The 24,886-nt window shown below is 55.0% G+C and overlaps 7 protein-coding genes across 7 annotated transcripts; 4 read left to right on the top strand and 3 right to left on the bottom strand.

The window, feature by feature from the left end:
* Positions 1 to 456: 456 nt before the first annotated feature.
* HRG_11162 (uncharacterized protein) lies at positions 457 to 2,390 on the top strand (the record flags this gene model as incomplete). Its single annotated transcript, XM_044869632.1, has 2 exons — positions 457 to 897; positions 978 to 2,390. The coding sequence occupies 2 exons, from the start codon at positions 457 to 459 to the stop codon at positions 2,388 to 2,390; spliced, it is 1,854 nt and encodes a 617-aa protein (XP_044715185.1).
* A 1,070-nt stretch (positions 2,391 to 3,460) lies between these two features.
* HRG_11161 (uncharacterized protein) lies at positions 3,461 to 4,356 on the top strand (the record flags this gene model as incomplete). Its single annotated transcript, XM_044869631.1, has 3 exons — positions 3,461 to 3,475; positions 3,670 to 3,974; positions 4,050 to 4,356. The coding sequence occupies 3 exons, from the start codon at positions 3,461 to 3,463 to the stop codon at positions 4,354 to 4,356; spliced, it is 627 nt and encodes a 208-aa protein (XP_044715184.1).
* A 5,074-nt stretch (positions 4,357 to 9,430) lies between these two features.
* Positions 9,431 to 10,820, bottom strand: HRG_11160 (restless-like transposase; the record flags this gene model as incomplete). The annotated part of the gene is made up of 3 exons (XM_044869630.1): positions 9,431 to 10,020; positions 10,115 to 10,532; positions 10,599 to 10,820. The coding sequence occupies 3 exons, from the start codon at positions 10,818 to 10,820 to the stop codon at positions 9,431 to 9,433; spliced, it is 1,230 nt and encodes a 409-aa protein (XP_044715183.1).
* A 742-nt stretch (positions 10,821 to 11,562) lies between these two features.
* On the top strand, positions 11,563 to 12,910 carry HRG_11159 (Ribonuclease H-like protein; the record flags this gene model as incomplete). Its single annotated transcript, XM_044869629.1, has 3 exons — positions 11,563 to 11,737; positions 11,829 to 12,260; positions 12,468 to 12,910. 3 exons carry the CDS (start codon positions 11,563 to 11,565, stop codon positions 12,908 to 12,910), a joined length of 1,050 nt encoding a protein of 349 aa, XP_044715182.1.
* Positions 12,911 to 13,156: 246 nt separating this feature from the next.
* Positions 13,157 to 13,849, top strand: HRG_11158 (endonuclease-reverse transcriptase domain-containing protein; the record flags this gene model as incomplete). Its single annotated transcript, XM_044869628.1, has 1 exon — positions 13,157 to 13,849. One exon carries the CDS (start codon positions 13,157 to 13,159, stop codon positions 13,847 to 13,849), a length of 693 nt encoding a protein of 230 aa, XP_044715181.1.
* Positions 13,850 to 17,179: 3,330 nt separating this feature from the next.
* On the bottom strand, positions 17,180 to 18,011 carry HRG_11157 (gag-polypeptide of LTR copia-type domain-containing protein; the record flags this gene model as incomplete). Its single annotated transcript, XM_044869627.1, has 3 exons — positions 17,180 to 17,204; positions 17,297 to 17,780; positions 17,897 to 18,011. 3 exons carry the CDS (start codon positions 18,009 to 18,011, stop codon positions 17,180 to 17,182), a joined length of 624 nt encoding a protein of 207 aa, XP_044715180.1.
* A 3,283-nt stretch (positions 18,012 to 21,294) lies between these two features.
* Positions 21,295 to 23,461, bottom strand: HRG_11156 (centromere DNA-binding protein complex CBF3 subunit; the record flags this gene model as incomplete). The annotated part of the gene is made up of 7 exons (XM_044869626.1): positions 21,295 to 21,433; positions 21,519 to 21,997; positions 22,060 to 22,199; positions 22,272 to 22,357; positions 22,562 to 22,970; positions 23,047 to 23,278; positions 23,339 to 23,461. 7 exons carry the CDS (start codon positions 23,459 to 23,461, stop codon positions 21,295 to 21,297), a joined length of 1,608 nt encoding a protein of 535 aa, XP_044715179.1.
* Between the last annotated feature and the right edge of the window lie 1,425 nt (positions 23,462 to 24,886).

Below are 24,886 nucleotides of genomic sequence, written 5' to 3'. Positions count from 1 at the left end.
GCCATCCTACTCCCGCTCAGAGACGACCAGAAGCTCGACTTCCTGTGGAGGATGGGGAAGGCCCTGACGGACCCGGTCGAGAGCCCCTCGGTCATCATCTTCTGGGGGCCCACTGGCGAGGAGGGCAAGAGCGTCTTGGCGATGAACGTCAGCAGGATCTTCGGCACCGGCGCCAAATGGACGGTCACGGACCTGATCGGCAAGGGGTCCAGGTGGCCCGACGCGGAGACGGTGATGGAGTTGGCCGAGAAGAGGCTCATCATCTGCGACGAGTGCGACATCGAGGAGGACATGAACCACAACAACATCAAGAGGTGGACGTCCAACGCCCCGGTCCAGTCCAAGGGGGTCTCCGCCTACCTCTCCCAGACCATCATCGGCATCAGCAACAAGCTGGGGTTCTCCAAGCTGGGGTCGATCAACAACAGCATCGGGAGGAGGGTCATCATCTACCGGATGGACAAGAGGCTGGGGAAGCTCAAGCCGTTCCCCAAGGAGGCCATCACCAACAGAATCAGGCTGCAGTTCATCGGCTTGGCCTTGTCGGTGTCCAACTGCTACGAGAGGCCCCCGGTCTCGCTCGAGATCGCCCTGGAGACGGAGTTCAAGAAGAGCGTCAACCACATCACGGCGGGGATGATCATCGATCCATCATCTTCACCATCAGAGTGCAGGTCAGCAACGGCCCTGATGGCGACCAGGGCCGGGGTGTCGATGGAGAGGCTGGTCGGGGCCTTCGCCGCGAGGTCGTCCAGGTTGGTGTGCGAGCCGGAGCACGGGATGGGGTTCATAGTGGGGATCAGGGTCATCAAGTTCGAGCTGAGCCACGCCGGGCGCGACTACGTGGCCAGGAACTGGGGCAAGGAGATTGTCGACTTGGAGAGCCTCAAGGCGGTGGTGAGGATCATCTAGACCAAAACCAGGCACAAGACCATCCGCGGGCTGCTGGTGATGCTCGTGCTCACCGGGGTGATCAGGTTCAGGAGTGGCTGCTACGATGTGGAGGACGCACTCGACAGAGGATCAGGATCATCAACAAGACCATCGTCACCACCATCACCATGGCCAGCAGCGACAAGAAGACCTCCACCAAGGGGAAGACCAGCACCACGAGCGAGGTCCAGGACCAGCCCGTGGACACCACCGTCAACAAGGAGATCAGCGCCACCCCGGAGGAGACCGAGGACAAGGGCGAGACCACCACCGGCCAGCCGACCATCGGCGGGGACCAGACCACCGGCGAGGAGACGGGCAAGAAGGCCAGGAGGGAGGCCATGAGAAAGAGGGCCGAGGCCTCGAGGGAGAAGGCGCTCACGGAGGCGATGAACAAGGTGGAGCTGTTCGACTCCACCAAGGCGTCCGAGTGGAAGACCACGGGCACGCACACGCTCGGGGCCATGAAGACCGAGACCAACTCGCTGATGATCACCGGGAGGAACATCGGCGCGGAGCAGAGGGAGCCCGACTGGACCAGGGAGCAGCTGGACGCCATCGCCAGCGCGAAGATGGTGATCCTCCCGGTGCAGCCGGTGAACAACACCAGACGCAGCGTCATGGACCCGGACATGAAGTTCGTCGGGCGCGACGAGAGCGGGACCATCGTCCCCACCGAGAACGCCTACCTCTCGAGCCTGGACCCGACCAGGTACTGCATCGGCATCGGACCGGAGAAGTACGACACCACCGGCTCCCCGCGCTACTACGCGGACGTGGTCGTGGCCGACATGAGCGGCGAGTGGTTGGTCAACCAGTGGACCTCGGAGGGGATCATCGTCGAGGGGGTGGCCCAGAACGTGATGATGCAGAAGAGCAGGGTCGGCAACACCAGCGGCAGGAGGATTGGGTTCCACTTCGCCAGGATCGGCTTGCCCGCCTACGCCTTCGGGCCTCTGTTCAACACCCTGGGGAAGAAGTTCGACGGGTGCCTGTCCCAGGTCACGGCCACGACCGGGTACTACTGGATGAACGCCTCCTGGGGCGTCTCGTCGTTCAGCGCCACCTTCTCCTACATGAACGACGACGGGCGCATCCAGAGCACCAACGCCCTGAACGACGTCATGATGATGTTGAACGGCAAGTCGGCCATGTGCCTGGGGACCATCGCGGTCTCGGTCACCTGCAACGCCAAGATGATCGACGGGAAGCCGACCCCGGACAAGTCGTCGTACGGCCTCAGCATCAAGATCCACAACGCCTTCAGCGTCGCCGTCGTGGACTACCACGGCCCGCCGCAGCAGGGCGCGACCGGCATGATGATCCCGGCCAGGATAGCCCAGAAGGCCCAGGCGATGGCCAAGAGGGGGACGGTGTCGGCGGGCGGCGGGATGAACAACATCTTCTCCACCCAGGGCGAATGGGCTTCCCGGGTCGAGCTTGTCTGTAACCCCTGATGCAAGCTCCAGCAAATTATCCCGCCAGTCCTCCGCAATGTGACCTTGGCCACTTCGTGCCAGCTTTCAGCCGGGTTGGCTCATGCACCTTCCTCTTGTTTCGGGGTTGTGGTCCGCTGTTGCTTGGCTGATGCCTGTGAGCCACCCTTTAGGGGGGACGTCTACCAGTCAGCCTAAGTCTTCAACCATCCCTTGCATCAAATAGTCCGTGTATCCCTGACCAGGACACCTCCAGCTTCTGCATCTACGCGTCGATCACATCCCAAATCCACCAGCAGCCAACTTCCAAATAGGCACCGGGACGAATCTCTAGAGTCTAGGGTGACTGGGCGGACCGCCTCTTCCGAACCATGCATGCAGACTGGCCCTTAGCTCCCCTGCAGTGGGGTCAGGGGTGAGCGTGACGCAGGATTCTGCCTGTTGATTTCTCTTCCCTCGTCCTGGCATGGGAAGTGCTGGGGTGGCGAAGCTCGCAGGAAGGAAGCCTCGTGACAAGGGAAGGGCTGCCCACGTCGGCATCCACCTCGGAAGAAGAAGGTAGCCTCTGTGAGACCTGCGTCCGCGGCTGCCGAGGTACTGATGTTCTGCAATACTGGTTGGATATGACAGTTATGAAATATTGGCAAACAGGCAGGGCTCTAAAGCGAGCGGCTCCCAAGACTCGGTCCGGCTAACCAACCGACTCATCACGTTTACTCAGGGGCGAGTGTTCTATTTCCCACCAACACGGGGCAAATGTGACCCGTAAAATGCAAATCCGACTGTCCTTTGTCCAAGCCCCTGGGAAGACTGCAACGGCTACGCCATGACCAGCACGCAGCCAGGCAAAGAAGGCGTGAAGCTGCTGTAGCTATCTTACTCGTTCTTTCCCCAAATACTTCCCTTGCCAGAGATCTAACAAGTTTTGTCCATTTCCTCGTTTTTTCTTCCTTTTGCCAACCCCCATTCTTTCCCGACACCCAGCATTGGGCCGATACTCTACTTACGGGACTATTCACCTGGTTTTTATTTTTATTTTACTTTCCTCCTTCACTAGCCAAAAACAGTCTTTAGACGAGCCTGCAAGCTAAATGTCGGCCCCCGCAGTAAGTGACATAAACCCAGGTGATGCCATCGACAGGAATGCCTTGAGGAACGAAAGGTTCTTCCTTGTCACGAGCTTGCACACCTTCATGATCAGCTGGAGACATTCTATGACGGAACCCTATCGACGGAAGGCAGGCAGTCAACGCTAGCAGACCACTTTCAGACGCTTGACTGGCTGCTAAATGAGATCCAGCAGGCCAAGATTAAATTCGAGGAACTCCACAGGGCGGCTGTTCGAAGGAAAACCGGTCGTGGAGCTGCTACTGCTGCTGCTGCTGAATCCGACGACTTTGCATTTCTTGCCGCTTCAGCAGAAGCTTCTTGGCGTAAAGCCGAGCAGTACTTCAATAAGGTGGACGAAACACCGGCATATTATACCGCCATTTCGCTGAATCCGACGCTCAAATGCCAGTGGTACAACGAGACTTGGGCAGACGAACAAAAACGGGCATGGATTCCAGATGTTACGAAGCTTGTTAGAGAGCTCTGGCTAGACGAGTATCGGGGCAGGCATTCCAGAAAAATGGCTTCGGTCTCCGCTTCTTCCGCTCCAGCGTCGTCTGTTCCGATTAGGAAGGAGAAGGCTTTTGCGGCTGTCAAGAGCCATAAACGGCTGAAGCTTCGTCACGAGGTCGTGTCAACCGACTTGCCTGCCATCGACCTTCTCGATCAGTTCCTTGAGACAGATGTTATCCGGCTTGGTGAGGACGAAACCTTTGACGTTATCAAGTATTGGAACGATCGCTACCATACGCAGCCCGATCTAGCACGCATGGCACTAGACGTTCTAGCTGTTCCACCAATGTCGGATGAATGTGAGCGGCTATTCAGCAGCGCCAAGATACTGCTTTCCGAGTTCCGACCGGCGATCGAGACTTAAGATAGACATCATCGAAGCTAGCGAGTGCCTCCGGTCCTGGTACGGCCCACCTGTGCGGAATACTTTTGAGGATACCAAAATCGGGAAACTAGAAGGGGAGTCTGATTTGCGGAGACTTACCAAGCTGGGGATGAATCCGAAACCAAAATGAACGACGAGTTCCTCGATGATAATAAGGCTACTGCACAGCCCCAGGAGGGCGTGTGGTAGATAATCCGGGTTATTGGTGCATGGCACTGTGTTGCGATTGAACTTACTTCTATTCAATTCTGTCTGACAGCTCTCAACATACATATATACATAGTGGCACGTCCGTGCCACTATCCAGTGACTCACCACTTGTAACTGCTGCCTAAACATGTCTTGGTCCATGTCTCATATCAAGTCAACACTCCCCTAGAGCTGTCAGACTTCAACTGCAACGCTATTCATAGCGTATGGGTCCAATTCCAATCCTCCTCCTGTTCCTCTCGAAAGCCTCCCTAGGCAGAGGCTTGGTCATCCCATCTGCTAGCATATTCTCCCCTGGAACCCAGTAGACTTGGATTCTCCCTTCCTTGACCTCATCAACGACGTGATGAAATGCTATATCAACATGCTTGATTTTCGACGTGTTCGATACTCCTCGGGTCAGCTGTACAGCTCCTTATTATCTCCAAGCAGTAGTGGCACTGTTTGCTCCCCCTTTCCTTCCAGTTCTGCAAGTAGTCGACGTCCCCAGAGGGCAGCTTTTGTGGCCTCCCCCATCCCAACATACTCTGCTTCTGTCGTAGATCTTGCCACTGATTTCATCTTCTTGCTATACGTCATGACGGCGCCTCCGTAGACCATAAAGACGAACCCCAGGATACTCTTCCGGTCCCTTGGATCAGTAGCGTAGTCGGTGTCAGAGAACGCTTCTCCATCTTGCAGGCCTGCAGAGCCGACGTGCCCTTCGATGTTGTGGTCAATGGAGTAATAGTCGATATCGCTGCCTTCGACTCCTTGTGCGTGCTCATTATTTCCGCCATATGTGATACCGTGGTGAATAGTCCTGCCGACATAACCCAATATTCGTAGCAAAGCCTTCCAGTGGTTCCAGCATGCCTCTACCGTGAAAGATGCCATTCTGTTAACTGCGAATATAATGTCGAACCTCGTATTGCATAGCCAAATCAGCTTTCCGAGCAATTCCACGTATTTCAACCATTCGTCATGGTTCAGAGGCCGTCCCGGTTCCTCAGCGAGCTTCCGTATAGCTCCAGGTTCCATGGGGGTTGCGTGCTTCATTGAGTCGTCGTAGAGAAATTCTGCCACGATTTCCTTCGCAAATTGTGATTGATCAATCATCAGCTTTCCTTTGTGCCTTTGAATCCGAATTCCGAGAATGTTCTCTGCTTCTCCGAGGTCTTTCATCTCAAATCTTCCCTTCAGCTTTTCCTTGACCCGTTCAATGGCATCCTCGTTCCCCCCCCTGTAATCATAAAGTCATCCACGTGCACGCCGATGATTACCTCCGACTCTGTATGTCTGAATATTGTCGGGTCCACTGTCATCGGTGAGAAACCAATCTCCTTGAGATATTCTGATATTAGCAAATACCACATCCTTGCAGCTTGCTTCAATCCGTACAAACTCTTCAGGATCTGAACGTATTTCCCGAAATATTGCTGGAGCTCAGTTGGCACTTTCATGAAGATCCTTTCCTTTAGGTCTGCTGCAAGGAACGCAGCCACAGCATCCATCTGGTATACCTTCCAGCCTTTCTTCGCCGCTAAAGCTAGAATGATCCTCATCGCATCGAGCCGGATCGTGGGTGCGAAGGTTTCCTCGTAATTGATCCCGTGTTTCTGTGTGACCCTCTCGCGACTAGACGTGCTTTATACCGTAGTATCTTCCTTCTTTGTCTTTCTTGCGATCAAACACAAGCTTGGCATCAACTACTTCTTCTCCGTGCACGTCAACTTCGTTGATTTCCTCCGAGAATGTCTGTCGTCGAATGAGATTCTGAACTTCCTCATCTATAGCTCCTACCCATTGATCCTTCTCACTGCCTTCCATCGCCTGTCGGAAGGTAAGCTTTTTCGGGTCGAAGTCGTACAGGTCTGTATTAGGCTGGAGAAGCGTCCTTGATACCATGGCTCTTTCCTTCCTGCCACTCTCCCCTCGCTTCTTCAGACGTTCTGCCATGCGCTGTTCTTCTCTTTGCCGCCGTTCCAGCTCTGCTCGCTGCTTCTCTGCTCTTTTGAGTGCCACGGTCTCTCGTCGAATCTGGGATCTTGTTTTCGGCAGACTCCTTTCAGGAGAGGTTATATCCGCCTCCCCTGTATTGACAATGATTGTGTCTCCTTGGAGCTCTTCCTCCGAATCTGCAGTGTCTTGGCCGGTCGGGTTCCCGTCCGCTGCTTCTCCGGCATCCTCCCCAGCTTCTGTAGCTTCCTGGTCCATGGTCCTATCCCCTGACCGAATCTTCGGCATCAGAGTCATCATCAGTGAGCTCCCCCTTGCTCCCTTTTCTCTTCCTTCTCATCGTCATACTGCGATTGTGATTCTTGGCTGATTTCATTGTCCATATACTTGCTCTCATCGAATTCCACGAATCGAACCTCGTGGACCTTCTTATCAGCTGGGTTCCAGACTAGATAGATTTTATCTGTCTCCTCTTTGTATCCAACAAAAACTCCTTGGCATGCTCTTTTCAGAAGCTTTGTTCTCTTTTCTTTGGGAATAAATACCCAGGCAGGACATCCGAACACTCTCAAGTGCCCTGATCTTGGCTTCTCTCCACGCCATAACTCCCATGGGCTTTTAGCCATTCCCTTGACAACTCCCCTATTTCTCAGATAGGCCGCTGTTGCGTTCGAAAACTCCCAGTATGCTGCAGGGAGATCCATTTCGTGACGCATAGCAGACCCCCTCTCTGATATGGTTCTCATGCTCCTCTCAGAGATACTATTCCCCTCCGGGTGGTAGCCCACTGTTGGTTCGATCCGAATAGCTCTCCCCGTGCAAAATACCCTCATTGCCTCGTTTAGAAACTCCTTTCCGCGATCAAAGCGCATCGCCTTGACCTTTTCGCCTTTTCCGTACTCGCGACACTCTGCCTCTGCAACAACTACCCAGGCTTTGATCTTGTCGGTAATTCTCGTTTTGTCTCTAGAGAAATAAACCCAAACTCGCCCGGTAGCCTGATCGGTGATTGTCAGCATGTACTTCATTCCTTGAAGTGATAGCTCAACTGGCCCCAAAGATCTATATGGACTCTCTCTAGCTTTTCTGTCACCGCAGACATTGGCTCCTTGAGACCTTTCTTGTCATTTTGGCCTCGGTGCAGCTTGAGCAGAATGACGGGCAGAATGAGTTGTCTCCGAGATCATCCATTACGGCGTTCAGTTTGCCCTCCATATGCTTTCCAGGGTGTCCCAGCCTAGCATGTAGTAGTCTTTCAGGCCTCTTCAGGATTGACTTCAGCGCTACCCCGTTATCGCCATCCTTTTCTTGGATTGTATGGGCTCGGTGCCCTCTTGTCTGGCTCAAGCGCCACACCTTTTTATGTCTGTGGCCAAACAGCACCTCCTCCTGATTTCTTGTCACCGTGACTGTCTTCCCCGGAGAGTCCACGACAATACATGCTCCCTGTCTTCCAGTTCACCGACTGATAGCAGGCTGCTCGTCGCCTCCGGGATGTAGTGCACCCACGTACTATTGTCGACCTTGCTCTTCCTTTCTGTGAGACGTAAAGATCCTCACATCTCCTTTCCCTCTTGAACGAACCTCGGAGCCGTCTGCAATCTCAACACTTGTCTTTGTAGGGGACAACTTTGAGATAAATTGGTCTTCCCTTGGGGTGATATGGACGGAAGCACAGCTGTCGAGATACCATTGTGGAGGGGCTGTTTCCTTTGTGTTCGGAAGCAAGTAGGTAGATCTCTCAGATTCACTACCACCAGGGTGGCGATCAATTCAATTCCATCAATTTGGCCTCATTATTGAGTTGCGTTGACAGCTTATTCATCATTGGTCCCGTTGAGTTGAACCACCTGCCTTCAGATGGGGGCGATGGAGTTGAATTGAAGACGTTGAACCACGTACGGCCCATGGGGTCGCCGAGGGCCCTAGCCGGCAGCATGTCCAGTATCATCCCTAGACTCCATATAATGCTATTCGCATTCTCCCTGACACGTCAACCAACGTATCCACGGCGTCGATTAGGCCATTCCGTACCCACGACCGTAACGTTTGCGTAATCCCTATCGTGCTGGCTTCCAATCGAGTCCGTAGCGGTGACACCATTTGCCCAGTGGTACTAAAGAGACGCTCGCACTCTGCGGACATGGGAGGATCGAGAGCAAGTCGAGAGCCATCCGCGACAACCGTGGGTAGTCTTTCCGCCTCTGCCACCAATACTGAAATGGGTTGGTGACGAGAGGATCATTCTCAGCGTCAGCACTCGACAGCCAGCGGTCATATTCATCATGGTCCGGATTCAGTGAACTTTCCAAAGAGGAAGATTCGTTGGGCAGCGACGAAGTCCTCTGGGCTCGGTGTCTCTCAAGCGCGCTCATTGCCTTCAGTCGCTTGTACGGACGCTCTTCGTCAGGCATCGGAGGATCGGCAGCGATTTGTACTCCTCCTCCCACAGGTTTCTCACCATTCCTTTTGCCTCCTGTAGCCAGGGGAGCTGTGCTTTGTCAGTCCATGTATTCTCGAAATAACCCCAACGCGAAACCGGATTTAAAATAGCAGAAGCATAGTATGCTGGCGTCTCGTCAAGCTTCGTATAGTAGTCGTTCAACTTATCCCAGCCCAGATTAATGTTAGCCTTGAGGTGCTCTGGATCGGGAACTTCTCCGCTACTGCTTTCCACTCCTCTAGTCTGTCCATCAGGAATTCGTAGGTTGAGGCAACGTCCACATATTTCCGTATGCTTCAATGCGGCCTCCTTTTCGAACTCGGCTCTGGGCGTCACCTTCTAGCATTCGGAGTGCTTCTTCGAAGTCAACAAGCACCCTATCCATCAACCCAATGACCTTCCAGTCTTTATCGCTGAGAAGACTCTCCTCGCGGAGAGACAAAGGCATCTCTTTTGCCCTTCTCATCCCATTGCGGCATTTTTCCTGAACTCAAGCGTGACCTTCTCAGTCAGGTCTTCCAAGAAAGGCCGCAACTCAAGGCCGCGCCGTATCATATAAAGAGTCGAAAGCCAACGAGTAAGGTTATCAAGGACAACGTCCACAGGGTTCTTCGCTCGAACCTTGGGGTCGTCCGACTGTGAAAAGGACTCTTCCTGAAGCGCACGAAGCCGGTACGTCAGCTTATCGGACTGATGGATCCAATTTACTAGGTTGTGGAGCTTTCCGACTGGGCCTTTCTTTCGCCAGATTTCATGCTGGACCGCGTCAAGAACAGGCTCCCCGTTAATCTCTGCCTCAAACGCGTCGGCCTTGTGTCCAAATAATAGCGCCTTGACCACCAAGTTGAGCACGTGGCCGAAGCATCGCACCCTCCGCTTCTTCGGATCAAAGCCCAGTGCCTCTGCAATCTCCTCTGTCGCCGTATCCATATTGCCAGCGTTGTCCAGTGTAATATAGCCCACCTTGTCGAGGATCTCATAGCTCTCTAGGATCTCGAGGATCTGGGCTGCAATGTTTTCTCCCGAGTGTGAGATCTTCAGCTCCGGCATGCCTAGGACAAGCTTTGATGGAACTCCATCCTTGTCGATGTAAAACATATAATCCCGTATAAAGCGTGCCGATTCCTGGAACGCCAGCCGTCGAACGCAATGTGAATTTGGCCCGGGTGCTCTTTAGATTGTCGATTACGCACGTCTTGTATCGGGTATAAAGGTCAACAATTCGCTTTCGAACGGTATCGTGCGAGATGTGGGCATTCGTCACTGCGACCGATGGATTCAGGTATTCGAAAATATGTCGGAGGCGACAGTGCTCGGGCTGGCGAAAGGAGACGTTGGCGTCGACCACCCACTCGAGAAGAAGTCTCTGAAAATGGTCCTTATCGAAGCGCTGGATGAGGGCGTTCGCGATACCTTGCTCTTTGGGGTCTGAAGCATTGAGGTTCAACATCTCCACAATATTCTTTGACGGGGTCTTGTCCTGGTTCCTTTCCCAAGAGCGGGCGCCCCTCTTCCCGGACAGATCGACAAGCCTGTGCTCTTTGAACAGATGATTCTCGATGTTCTGAGTGCCAGCGGCAGAGAAGTCTGATGTTTTTTGCTTCGGCTTCTTGAGGCAGGGCTTGCAAACCCATTTTCTTTTCGTGGGAGAATCGCTAGGTTGAATGTCGAAACCATGCTGCCAGACCCACGAAGTCTGCCTGCCAGCACGCTCGGAAATCGTATAACCTGGAAAATGGTTCCATGGGAAGATGCTCCATTCGTCTTGCAAAGCATCCATGTTAACAAACGACTTGCTGGATGAGCCTCCGTCTGAAGCACGCTGGGGCTTAGTAGGAACGTCGGTTTCCATTTGGCCGCAGGAAGGGGATGCATTCGTTTGGGAAGGTTTCTCTGCGACGCGACTCGGGAACTTCAGCCCAAACGCGTTCAATCGCCCAGGTACTTATACATTCGTTACATCTGAAAACAGTATGGAATGGAAGTACTACAACACTCAATACGGTAACTAAGGCTAACCTTGAGGGTGATCACGCGAATCACGCGCGTCAGACGCGACTCGATTAGGTACCTAAGTGTAGATGCTACCCTAGATCACCTCCTGCTTCAACGGCTTCAACGCGTGGTCACCTTCCCCTGTTTTCTTACTTTCTTGGCATGCAATTGTTAAGAAAGTAGCGCAATTTCCCACCAACTCGCCTAACAACTGCACGTTAATCATTCCAGCCGCGCTTTGCGCTGGCTTCGGCAGCAGCCATGGCATCTGCCACGAGCTCGCATGCCAGCCCAGATCCCTTTGATCTGGGTGTCCATACCCCGCCCAACCTCGCGCGATTAGCCCGTGCATCTCAGCTTCGACACAGTTCCCCCATTGCGAGCCGTCCCATTGGTCTCACATCCGCGTTTCGGCGACCGGCGGCGACGCCGTCCTCGCCCTTATCAGACTCTCCAATGCCGCCGCTACGGAAGGAGCGCAGCGTGAATCCACCCCGAACCGGCCTGGCTCGGCCGAGTCCGTTAACCTCCAGCCGGTCTCGATCGTTGAAGCTGCCAACAAGCTCGCAGTTGAACAAACAAATGCCTACAACGCCAAAATGACAGTGTTCCGAGCCTTTTGTGAATCGTTCGAACAGACTGCGAAACAATACACGTCCGGCCTTGAACACAGCTTTGCGGAACAATTTTCCAACAGCTTCCTCGACTTTTGGAAGCAGGCGCTCTCCGACCTCAATTCCGCACCCGCCCCGACCTACAGCAGCGTCGCCGCCGGTCGCCCTGCAAGCCAGCCCTCGGGGCCACTCCCACGGCCGCCGCAGCCCCGCAACAGCAACGACCACAACAACCAATCTCCCGTCTCCAGGGACGACCAATCCCCGCCCCACCAAAGAAGACCTCCGTGTTTTCGTGCGGCTCGATGCCGAAGCGCCGGCGCGAGACCACAGCAGCTACGCAATTCGGACCCACATCGCCGCCAAAGTCGGCATCGACTTGCACCGGGTCCCGGCAGCTTTCAAGGTAAACTCCGGATGGGCCATCCGAACAACGGACGCTACCATCAGGGACCTCATCGTCCAGCGACAGTCGGAATGGTCCGAGGACCTAGACGCGACCTCGGTGGAGATTAGTCACAAATGGTACACGTACGTCGTGCCCAACTGCCCCCGAAGACTTACGGACTTGCAGGGCAATGAAGTCAACTACGAGGCGGCCGTCAAAGACGAAATCGCCTGCCAGACCGGGCTCACACCCATCAGCATCCGTCCCAGCCGGCACGATTCAAGCGACCTTCCGAGTAAGACGCTTATTGTGTCCTTCCTCGAGCCTACCCAGAGACCTTGGAGACTTTTTGGCTCCAGCCGACTTGCCCGACACATCGTCAGATCCAGCATGCCCAGCCAGTGCAACAAATGCTGGGATTTCCACGCTCGACACAGCTGTGACCGACAACCGTCCTGCAAGCGTTGCGGAAGGAACGGCCATGACGGTGAAACCTGCGTAGCCCTCGAGCAGTGCGCAAACTGCCTCGGACCCCATTCCGCAGATTTCTCGAAATGCCCTGCACGCCCCAAGCGATCACGGCGTCATTCGCCGCCTGACGAAGGAGGAGAAACCCTCGTCCGACAGATGGGCACCCAACTATTTGCTCAGCGGAAGCAACAGTTCGAGCGCATAGACCAACCCGAACAGCTAGAACGAGACTCCTCCGAGATTCTCAATTCCATAGCTCCGAGCACTGCTCAGCCCGACGACCAGGAAGCCGAGCACCCAGATGACAGGTCACGGGGCAGGAGCGAAACCTCAGTCCTAAGCTCGACCAGGACCATGTCTCCGCCATTCATTATGGTAACCACGACACCTCAGCCTCAGAGCGAGGGCAACGAATCTAGACCAGCTTCCCCTTCAAAGAAGCGACGCATCAGCCCCATTGCACTATCTCCATGACGAGACATCCCCGCGTGAACCAAAGCGACAAGAAGACCCTGCGAGTCTTCCAAGCTAACGTAGGCAAGATCTCGCCAGCACATGACTGCGCCCTTGCCCTCGCCGACTCTGAACGATACGACATAGTGCTCCTCCAGGAGCCGTGGACGGAAGCCAAGGACGGCCGATGTCTTACAAAACCCACCCAGCCTACGATACCTTCTCCCAGTCGACAGCTGGGACGACAACAGCACCCGACCTCGAGTAATGACCTATGTCCGGCGGAGTCCCTGCCTGATGACAGATCAGAGGAGGCCTGTGGCGACCCGCGACATTCTCTGGCTCACCATCAACAACATAACAGTAGTAAACTTCTATCGACAACCGCACTACGATGAAGCACTGGAGATGCTCCTCCAGTGGACCACACCAGGAAGGTGCCTAGTAGCAGGCGACTTCAACGCCAAACACAGTAGCTGGCAAACCGGCCGGCTCGATGGCCGAGGTGACGACATCGCCTTTTGGGCCTCTGAGAACGGCCTTAGCTTGCTCAACCCTGCCGATGTGCCAACGAACCCACATGGCAACACAATAGACCTCGCCTTCTCCAACATACCACTATCCGAAGCTGTCGTGGAGGAACACCTGGCCACCAGCTCTGACCACTTCACGCTCAGCGTGACACTCGCTGACCTGGCTCCGGCCTCGGTGCCGCTAGGAAAGGTCCGCCTCACCTCTGACGACGAGCTCGCTCGTTTCGCCGAAATGGTCGATTCCGGAGCAACAGCTATCCCGGCCGCGGCCTCGTCTCCCCAAGAGCTTGATTCCCTGGCGTTGGCGCTCGTGGAACTTCTCCAACTGGCAGCCAAGGCCGCCGGTCGCCCGTCCGCAAGGGGCACGCAGCGCGCCCTGGTGGACAGAAGAATGCGCCCTCGCCGCGGCGGAATACCGCGCGATTAGGAGAGTCTACCCTCTCGGCTTCAATCGGGAAGTCCAGCTTGCAAGAGAGACTTCCAGAAAGTCGTGCGGCGAGCCAAAAGACATTACTGGCGCAATCTGATCGACAGCTTCACTGACAGCGCCTCCATATTCAAAGCGGTCCGATGGCTGAGATCACCGGGCGCTTTCAGCCTCCGCCCTACAAGTAGGCGATGTAGTTTACGAGACGCAGCTTGACAAAGCCAATGCCCTACGGCGGACAACACACGAGCGGCGCACGGCGGGAGACGAAATCCCAAAACCGTTGTTCCCCGTCGACACAACGGAAACACTTTCCTTCACGCAACAGGCGCCACTTGAGGAAGTGCGCGACGCAACCTACGGACAGGAAACACGTCTCCCGGCCCCGACAGCATCACGGTACAAATGCTCAAGGCGGTATGGCATATTATCGGAAGCCACGTCCAGCGGCTGTACGAAGGCTGCCTCACCATCGGCCATCACCCGAAGCCGTTCAGAGAGGCCGAAGTAGTCATGATAACAAAACCAGGCCGAAGGAACCTCTCGACCCCTCGTGCCTGGCGACCCATCTCCCTACTGTCCTGCCTAGGCAAAGGTCTCGAGCGGCTCATCGCACGCCGCCTGGCATGGGCCTCCGTCCACTACGAGTCCTCCATTCACAACAAGCTGGCGCTCTCCGAAGAGATCTGCCGTTGACCTTGTTGCCGCTCTGCTGCATGACATTGAAGAGGCGTTTGCCCGCGGACAAGTTGCCACGTTGGTGACTATGGACATCCAGGAGCCTTCGACACTGTCCTCCGCAACAGGCTGATCCTTCGCCTCCGTGAGCAGGGGTGGCCAGAACATCTCGCTCGATGGGCTGGTTCTTTCATGCATGACCGCTCGGCGCGCGTCAGATACCAGGACACTACCACGCCCAGCTCGCCTCTCCAATGCGGCCTCCCCCAGGGATCACCAGTCTCGCCCATCCTTTTTCTGTTGTACACGGAACCAATTTACCGCCTAGGGAAGCCGAAGGGCGCTTCGGCTACGCAGACGACACGGGTATCCTATGCATAGGTAACTCCCTGAGAAGACAGCCGAGAGAGCGTCGCGCTATGTAAACGAACTTGTGGCCTGGGGCGCCGCCAACGGCATCGCCTTCGACCCCAAGAAGACTGAAGTCATGCATTTCTGTCGAAGCAAACCTAAAGTTGCCCGCCTATATTTCACGGCGACTCAGAGAAGCGCCCTGACCGAGCACTGCGATGGCTAGGCATCTGGCTCGACAGCACCCTGTCGTTCAAGACACACGTGGAAAAGTGGACAGCCAAGGCACAGGTCGTGGCCTATCACTTGAAAAGTCTGGCAAACACCAAACATGGTCCTCTTCCCGGTGCCGTTCGCAGAGCCGTAGAGCATGTATCGAACCGGTGCTGCTCCACGGCACCGAGGCATGGTACCCCGGATTAACCAGCCCGCGATGGACCCAGCCAGCAAAGAAGGACCATCCGGGATACAGCAACTCATCCGAAAGATGAACAAGTCGCTTCACACATCCATCCGAGCCATCCTGCCTGTTTGGAGGACGACGCCGATCAATGCCCTCCATCGAGAGCGGCATTCCACCGGTGATACAACTGCTCGAGGGCGTCGCATGCGCTTCGCGGCCCGCCTCAAGTCTCTCGATGAAGCCCATCCGCTTGCGAAACGTACAGTCCGGCCCAAGCCCCTGTCATCCACAGGTCGATCAAACTGAAGTACCAGGTGCCGCGAGAAGGCTTCCGGACCCGACTTCGACGCAGTGACCAGCTGCTGCCTTGCAGCAGGCGGCCAATCTCCTCCCTCGCCGCTTCGGCGACGATCAGGCGCTGCCTCTGCAAACCGCCCCGAAAGACCAGTCAGCAGCGGATTTCCGCATTTGGCTCCGGTCAGTGCCACCACACACTCTGGTCGTCTACTCAGACGGATCGCTCTCCTCGGATGCAGCGGTCGGTTATGGCTATGCCATCCATCTGGATGGGCAAACCGTCCTAAGTGGCTGCGGCCGACTTGGGCCCGCTGAGGTTTTTGATGCGGAAGCGAAAGGCGCGCTCGAGGGCCTGCGCGCTGCCCTAAGCCTCCACGATCGCAGAGGGTAGTCGTTTGTCTCGACAACATCGCGGCGGCAACATGCCTCAGAGGCATGCCGGCAGACTCCTCCCAGGATGTCTTCCTCGAGTTCCAGGCCCTGGCCACAGCACACGGTGCCACGGAGGTCCGCTGGATCCCCGGCCACACCAGCATCCCAGGCAACGAGCAGGCCGATGCCTTAGCGAAAGCAGGAACCTCTCAACCCGAGCCCGCAGGCGCTGTCCCGACACTGGCATATCTGCGCAGGGCTGCTAGGCAGCAGCCTAAAAGTGCATTTAAAGCCTGGTGGGAAGCCTCCGCACCCGAACAGTACAAGCCACTGCACCTTAAGCCGACGACCGGCTGCCCCCTGGAGCTCAAACTCCCCCGACCGCTTCTCCACCACCTGCTTGCAGCCAGAACCCGTCACGGGGACTTTGCCGACTACCACGAGAGGTTCAACCACGACGATGCGCGACTGACGTGCTCATGTGGCCGACGAAAAGAGCCAAACCATGTCTTTTATTGCCGAAAGATCGAGCCGCGGCATCGGATGAGGCTGACGCCCTCACCTACTGCAGCAGTCAATCGCGCAATAGGCAGAGACTTCGACAGGTTCGTCAAGCTGGCGAAGGCGTCCTCCTTCTTTGAATGGGCTTGCCCTCGCCACTAGGCGGCTGCATCACACCTTTCCCTCACCTCTTTCCTTTGTTCAAATCCCCCCCCCCGGATTCGGCCAGGCAGAGGGTGCTGCAACACCCTTTGCCCGGCCGGGCCAACTGAGGCTGCGCTCTGCAGTCTCCGACAACGGTCCCTTGGAGACCAAAACTGAATGGCGATCTCACCGCCGCGCCTGCACGACCCGCTGACGGGCACCAGGTTCAACACGGAGCGCCTCAGAGCCGATGAAATGCTGGATGGTGGTTGTTTACGTTTGCGAGAGGAGACTGTAGACAGCCTACTAGCTCAGCACGTCCTGTGCCCCACCGGGACCTGAGCGGCCTCACGGCCGCTGGACGGAAAATACACATACATACATACATGCTTCAACGCGTGGTCAACGTTCGAGGCGGAGGCGTGGATTGAAGCTCTCAATGTGCAGGTGATATTGAATTGATTGAATTGAAACACGTGACTTCCACTTCAATATTATTGAAGACGTGGAGGTGGAGGTGGAATTGATCGCCACCCTGACTACCACTGTCTTCAAGGATCCTGACCGCGTTTGCCTTTCCTTTGCTATCCATGGCCTCTCTCGCCTTCGCTTTTTCAGAGGCTAGCCAGGTCTTCCCTGCTTTGGTTTGGTGCCAAATTGCACAATCATGCTTGAAATGCATACCGCCACAAGACCAGCACCCCCCTGCCTTCTTCAGATATTCCTCCTTGCTATCATCGCCACCATCCTGTGCTTTGGACCTGTTGTTCCCTTTGTTCCATGCACTGCGGCCACGACCCGCGAATTGTGCGGTTTCCCCCTTGATTGTAGTATCGACGAGTTCCAACTCTTTGCTTTCCAGAGAGCTCTGCACCTTTTCCATTGTCAACGTCTCTGTCGAGGCGTTCAAGATCTCGACCGTAGTGTTAAAAGCGTCGTCCATGCTCATTTGCAAGAAGCAAATCAATAGCTGTTCATGGATAACAATGTCCTTGTCTTGGCTATTAATCTGAGCTCGAAGTCGCTTTAGGTCGTCGACCTTCTCCTGCACAGTTCTATTCGTCTGCGTACTAACGTCGTATAGCATTCGGATCAGCTGTCGAAGGCGCGCTTTGTTCGATGTCGCATATCGCTTAACGAGGATTGATAAATTGCTCGTGGATCGGTGAGATGGTTGACTGAGTTCTTGTGGATCTGGTCAATACTCTGTCGTATTTTCATTCTCGCAAGAGAGACATTTTTAATGTCCGCAGCATTCTCTCCTGGCGTTGATAAATCTGACGATTCCGCTGTTGCCTTACCGGTGACGCAGCTCATAAGATCGTCACTCAACAAGTTATCTTCAAGATCCATCTTCCAGCTGTCAAAGGAGTCTCTTCCATCAAGGATGGTTCCTTTGTAGTCTTTCTTGCCCATAGTGCCGGGTCTTTGCTGTCAACCGTCGATTCTTGACGAAAAGTGTTCTCATATGCCGAGTTCAATCGTGCAGTTGAAGCATAATAAAAGCAACCGGGTGCATAACCTGTTGCGATTGAACTTACTTCTATTCAATTCTGTCTGACAGCTCTCAACATACATATATACATAGTGGCACGTCCGTGCCACTATCCAGTGACTCACCACTTGTAACTGCTGCCTAAACATGTCTTGGTCCATGTCTCATATCAAGTCAACACACTGAACAAGGACTGACTCCGTGGTAATACGCGATGACTTCAAGAAAATACGAATTCTCGACCACTTTAAACTGATCCACTTTGAGAACTGGATTTGCATTGGCGGTTCTGGAGTCCCCAGCGCTCTGCATTGGCGGTTCTGGAGTCTCCAGGGCTCTGCATTGGACTGGACTGGATCCGACCTCGAAATCCAGTCCAGTCCAGTCCAACAAGATCACTGTGCTCTTGCGTCGCTGAAGGGGCGGAGTGACACTTAATCAGCTTGTAAAGACAGCAATTGACCGTGCTTTTGATGTCTCATCTGCTGCAGCCATGATGTCTTTGCACCCCTTGGCACTTGAGTCGAGGGATGTAGGAGTCCTCGTGATGGTGACAAAGACATGTCGGTGCAACGCACGTTTGGTACCCCAATTTCTGCTAAGTCCTACGTTCGATCGAATTCGTATCGAATTCGATCGAACCTTGGCATTCGATAGGTATCGAATCTACGGAACACGCGTTCGATTCGATGCGAATCTACTGGGACCACGTTCGATTCGAGGTCGAATCAAAGGGGCAACAATTTTCACGCATTCGATTCGATGCGAATCTGCTGGTGCCATGTTCGATTCGATGCGAATCTGCAAAGGCCCTGTTCGATTCGAACGCCAAGTCTTGGCGTTCGATTCGATAGATTCGTAAGATGTCCGTCCCTGAGGGGGATTATATTGGTCTCTAACTGGTGTAATCTTTAAGGTCAAGACCTCCAAGTTCTGCTTCCACCGCTTCCACCTTTGTCTTTAGTAGCCCGTTCAAGGAGCAAACGTGCTTGATAAGGGTGTCTGGCTCTGCCTGGCTGGAAGAGACCGATGAGTAGTAATTTCGCCTTTCTCGTCTCCAGAATAGGTCTGTAGTGCCCGAGCTGGGTTGTGGCACGAATATAGCCGGGGAATGAAATTTTCGAACAGCCTGTAGCGTCGAATGAAGGTTAAGTCCTTTGAAAGGCCTTGGTGGCTTGGGGTAGAGGCCAGAAGAAAACAACTGTTGTATTAGAGAGCCTAGTAAAATTGAGCTGCATGAGCTGCCCTTTTCAGTGCATTGGGTCTGAATAAAGGGGGATTTGCCACGGCTTAGATCATCTATGATTGATTGAATGTATGACATGAGTTTGTCGAATAGTTCCTGCCTCTTTGTTTCCATCGCAGCTATCAATATTGTTAAAAACAAGACTTGATGACACTGGAGCCTTAACATACCGATGATTTGGGGGTATATAGGGAGATCCCCCGCAGCTATGACTTCACTGCTGCACAGGATAGCCATGCGCGTCATAGATCGGAAAATTTCACGCTCGTAGAACACAAAAGAGGCCAGTATCCATTTGGGAAGATCGGACGTTGTTACTGACAGCGTCCCGTGCAGCTTGCGAAGCCATGATTTTGCAATGAACCAAACAGCGTCATGGCATTGCAAATCATCTGTCACTGCAGATATCGCTGCAAGCATAGAGAGAGAGACTTGATCAGGGATCTCTCTTGTATAGCCGTGGATGATACTCATGACGGTTGTGAAAGCTTTTGAGTCGAAGTACTGTCCCAATCGCCAATGGTAGGAGCCATCCGCCTCTGGTTTGGATTCCTTGAACCCTCCCCCGAATACAGCTTTTGCCCGGTGGCAGGCGATCAAGATGTGCTTCATAGATACCCTCAGCTGCACAGCGCTGTCCGAGGTACCGCCCCCCTTTTGCGCTGCAGTTTGATCTAGCGGCGATCAGCAACGGACTTAAAGCCGTCTTAGCAGACCAAGAGCTGCGGGCTCGTTTTGCATACCAATTTTGTCATCAGTGTCGGTGCCGACAGACTCCTCCGTGCTGTGACTGTCCCCTGCGGATTCATCTCCGAGGTGAATGATGAGCTCCCCGTCGGGATCAATATCGATGACAGAGGGAGACATTTGGGTTCGATACACCTGCAGGGATTTGACTTGAATGCCGTGATTCGTCTCATGGAATTGTGTTGCTACGTGCGGTTGTGTTGCAGCGAGATGTGTGTGTGTGTGTGTATGAGTGAGTGTGGTGAGTGCCAAAGTGAAAAATCTGCTCGTGTTGAAATGCTGAGTTCACTTCACTGTGCCTGCTGACATCAAGTGGATGTCACAGGTCCGGCTTTGGTGGGCGGTCAGCGGATTACCCCGCAGATTACCGCCGATTACCCGCTTGCCCTTGACATCACCTCTGCCGGGTTGATGTCATCTTCGGAGCGCCATAAAGCGCGAAAGCCGGGACCGACGACGACAAAACCAGTTCGACTGGATAGCCTGCGTTTGTGCGATCAGAATGCACCCTGTCTAAGGTCCTACATCCTGTCGGTTGCGAGGTTGCGGTGATTTGAAGCATTTTCTAGCCTTGACGCGCTGGAGCTACAGCGGCGCTTAGCGGATGCATACCCTGTCTACAGGCCACTACCGCTGACTGTAGCGACGCAGCCCTGACGGCCTGGGGCACTTTCGCCGCCAAGGTCCTCGTCATTCTATCAGACGGGTGTTCAAAATCACTGCGCCATCGACTTTTCGCTACCACCGACGTTGAATTGCCCCGACGCACGTTTGTGTCCCTTTTTCGCCTTGCCTGTCCTTTCGGATGGCCTTGAACAACTTATCCAAAGAGCTGGGTCCACGTTCTTCGTCCATTTGCCTCGCCACGATATCTTCAGTTAAGCCGTCCGACTGGGCCCGCCTCCGAACCTCATCGACGATGATCTTGCGCGTGGAAAAGTAATTCTTCTCTGCAGATGGCCGCCATCGAGCACCCCAGTCTCGCTCAAGAGAATCCACAGAAGGCATTTCGCCCCAGCCCTGCCGCCAGAGACGCAGCAGCTCCTGTACAGATTTGACAGAACGGGGAGCTTGAAGCTCGGAGGTTCGCGCGGCCCAGGCGGCTCGCCATGCGCTCTTCCTGGGGGCTTGCCCCTGGCCCGCTTGCACCATTCCCTGCTGCTGCTCTAGAGAGAGCGGAGCGTATGTCGGACCGCCCGCTTGCGAAGGGCCTATCTCGGACCTGAGGACCGTCTCTCGTGGAGCGCGGCGCCTCTGTTGATGAGCTCCCGCGATCTCCGCATGTTGACCTGCAGCACCTTGGCCGGGGCTGAAGGTGACGGTGTAGGTGGCCTGCGCAAACTCATCCAACTTTGTGCATAGTTCGTAAGAAGCCCCAAAGGTCTAGATGTCTTCGCTCAGCTAACTGCTCGGCTGCGACCTGTTGAGTCAGTACTGTGCGCAGCTTCTCCGCAACCACCGGCATCGCTTTTGAATGACCGTGGTATGGCTGTCTTCGTGGTCCCGTGTGCATGTGTCTTGAACTTTGCTGGCGAACGCTTCAAACTCGGGGCAAGAGAAGACCGGATCCTGAAAGATAGGATGGTCGGGGTAGGACTCGCGAAGGAAGACAGCGTCCTGCAGGAGCACCTCTCGAAGCCACTCCAGGAGTTCCAAGAAGGCGCCGGCGGCCATGTTCTGCTCCACCCCCAGATCTGAGAAAGGGCTACTGTGGGCCTCTTTCCATTTGTCGAGTTGAGGCCAGACCTGCACGAGTAGCACCACAGGCGGCCTCACGGTGGCCCGGGGCACGAAATAAGACCCCGACCATTCAGGGTCAAAGTCGGCCACGGCCCTCATGAATTCGAAAGGCAGGGAAGTCAGATAGCAGCCGGTCATTTGGTCTCCGTTATTCCAACGACCGGCTCGGCGGATCTGTATAGTTCGGGTCAGCCCAGGCCAGGGGGTTGGCGGCTTGCCTAGGGCAGATGACATGCCTGGCCTTCATCCACTCCGGCCATGTCGGCGTTTTGCGTCGCCGCCACTCTAGGCGCGTGGCTGACCTTGGAGACCTTGATGCCGGCCTTCTTGTAGAACCTGGACGTCCATTCTCGGGCAGTCTGGCCCGACAACGGAGCTGTATATTCGGTGAGTGAAAGGTCGATGCACCTCTGAGTTATGGGATTCCGGTGAATGCCATCACGCTTACCTTGAGGCTCCTTCGCCGATCGGCGGAGCACCTTCGTTTCATACCAGTCTTCGCTTCTTTGGAAGACGGAAACCTTTCCGCCTTTTCTACCTGCCAGCGCCAGAAAAGCCAGAACGCGAGGGCGCCGATGAGACAAGATCGCGGATCTCGATGCCGCAAAGCAGATCCATACTCCATGCGGCCGTGCTGGTTGGTCTTCCCACAGTTCATCACGACAACCAGCGCCTTTGTGGTATACCCTGGGCCTTGAAGCCCTCGTTGGGTAAGTCCAGGGAAAGCAGTCTGCCAACTCCATCGGCAGGCGGTTGCCGGACCGCAGCAGCATGTGGTTCCCGAGCAGAAAGTCCACCTGCGTCCTCAGGGCGCAGGCGATCTCTCTCTCGGACCATGCCACGTTGGTGTGGTCGGGTATCTGCGCCGGCGCATACACATCTCTCAGAGTTCCAACTCCCTGTCCATGTATTCCTTCCTCTTCCGGCTCCAAGTCGTTGCAAGAATGCTGCGTTTGAGCGCCTTCAGTGCCACTCCTGTGGCCGGGCCGCAGGATTGACTCCCGGCTCTTCTGCTCGTCGTAAAGCTTCTGTATGGCCGAGACGTAGCCCCGTACAGTATTATACTGTAGTTTGAGCGTGGACTCATACAACTCCAAGTCGGAGTCTGACTCGTATTCGCTACCTCCGCCGCCTACAACGATGGTATCTGCTGGGGAAGCTGGGTGTTAGTATGATGGGCTGGCTCAGTCCGACGACCACATCCCGTGATCAACATCTGTTACCTGATGGTGCTCTGCGTCTTTTCACGGCCCTCTTGGCTTCCTGAGCCTCGAGGTGTCGTTTTCTTTCATCGGCGACCCTCTTTCCTTTCTTTGGAGGACGTGATGCCACTACCTCCTTCATGAAGAGCAAGAGCTTTCCTTCATCGACCAGGTCTCCCGGTAGCTGTTGGCCCTGTGGTACCGAGGCCGGCCAAACGTCCGGGATCGCAGGCCAGTTGGCTTGACACCACTCCTGTGAGGCAGTCAATGCATGGATCTACATGAAGATTGCAGGGCGCGCATGCGGGCTTGCCTTCCATTCTTCCTGCTTGGGACGATAATTTCGCTTCGTATTCTTCGGCTGGGTGTTCTCCAGATCTAACAGGTAGTGCTCAATGGCCGCCCTGACCCGGGGATCCTCTATCGCGTTTGACATGGTGCAGGCGGTCGCCGTCGCGACGGTGGCAATGGAGGAGGTGGTGGAGGGAGGTGGGAGGAGGGAGGTGGAGCGCAACGCGCGTGAGCGAGACCGAAATCGAAGGTCTCGCGCAGGGCCCCGCGGGCGTGGACCTTCGATTTTGCCGTCCGATGGCGGTAATCCGACTAAGAAAACGCCAGCCCCGCAGGGCCGGGCCTTCGAAAACGACATGGTTTTGCATGGGGCGGGGCGGTAATCCGATTACCGGATGACCGGTCAGCCGGCCCCGGGACCTGTGACACCAAGGTTGTTACGAGCCCAATAAGCCACAGCGACGAGGTGAAAATGTTACCGCCGACGACGCACGAGACAGGCTGGCCGATCCGGAGCATGCTCTGGATGCGATGTGACCTTCAGGCGGAGCAGGTGGCAACGCATTCAGCGGATTTGACGGCGCCACTCCTGCGGCTGCCGGATCGAGACCTGATGGTAGTATCGGTGTACGCAGAGGGGAAGAGTGGGGGAGGCAATGTAGATATGATCGTATCGAGGTACTATGAAGTACAACAGGAGAGGAGGAGGAAGGAAGGGAAGCTGGGCGACGCGGGGTCTCGGAGTCGTTGGTGATAAAGTGACCGGGAGCCAGAATCTACATTGCCAGACAGCGTCCGCTTCGAGATGCATTTCAGCAGCTCTACTTTTGGGTACATGTACATAGTCACCCATAGTTCCGTGTTGCTCCTAATACTGTAGTTGGTTCTCAATGCGAGGTGGTGACCGCAAGGTGGATGTGCGTTGCTGCAAGTGGGTGCTTCTGACTGTCCCGGGTGGTGTGAGTCATCTTGGACGGCACTGCAGCTGCAGATCGTAGCCCCGTCACATCCTCTCCCTGTGCATTAGCGGATGTTTGCCTGCATCAAACTGCAGCCACCATTGTGATGGATGCCAGTCTTTCTGCATGAACCCGGTATGTACATACAGTACAGTACGAGCCTTTTAACGTGTCAAATTACCAGCTGTCGCACAAGAGAAGTTCGGGGGAGAAGGATGGGCACAAAAAACGCGGGGTGTCGCTCCTAGGCCCTTTCGCCCATTATGGGTGCCTGGGTTCCCGTTACGTACCTGCGGCCGATTCTGGCTTCACAACAGTGCAGCAAGTCCTCGTCTTGGGCGACTGACAGCACCTTCACTTCTCGCTGCTTGGTAGTACTGAGCTGTAAGGACTGCAACCCCTTCTTAATAAGCAATATCGTCTTCACTGCAGCCAGAAAGTGAGCTGGCGCCGAGTAGTATTGCTGCCCCCAACCAGGCAGCAGCGGAAGGGTCTAGGAGCGACACCCCGAGTTTCCTCGCTCAACCCGTTCCCCCGCAACTTGTCTCTACAACAGTTGGTAATCTGGTCATGCCAGCCCTCCACGAACGTCTTGACTTCACCATCACTCT

The sequence above is a fragment of the Hirsutella rhossiliensis genome (assembly GCF_020360975.1).
Source record: "Hirsutella rhossiliensis strain HR02 chromosome Unknown scaffold00019, whole genome shotgun sequence".
Classification (NCBI taxonomy): domain Eukaryota; kingdom Fungi; phylum Ascomycota; class Sordariomycetes; order Hypocreales; family Ophiocordycipitaceae; genus Hirsutella; species Hirsutella rhossiliensis.
The sequence above is the reverse complement of the archived record's forward strand: the minus strand, read 5'-3'. Positions and strand labels throughout refer to the sequence as shown.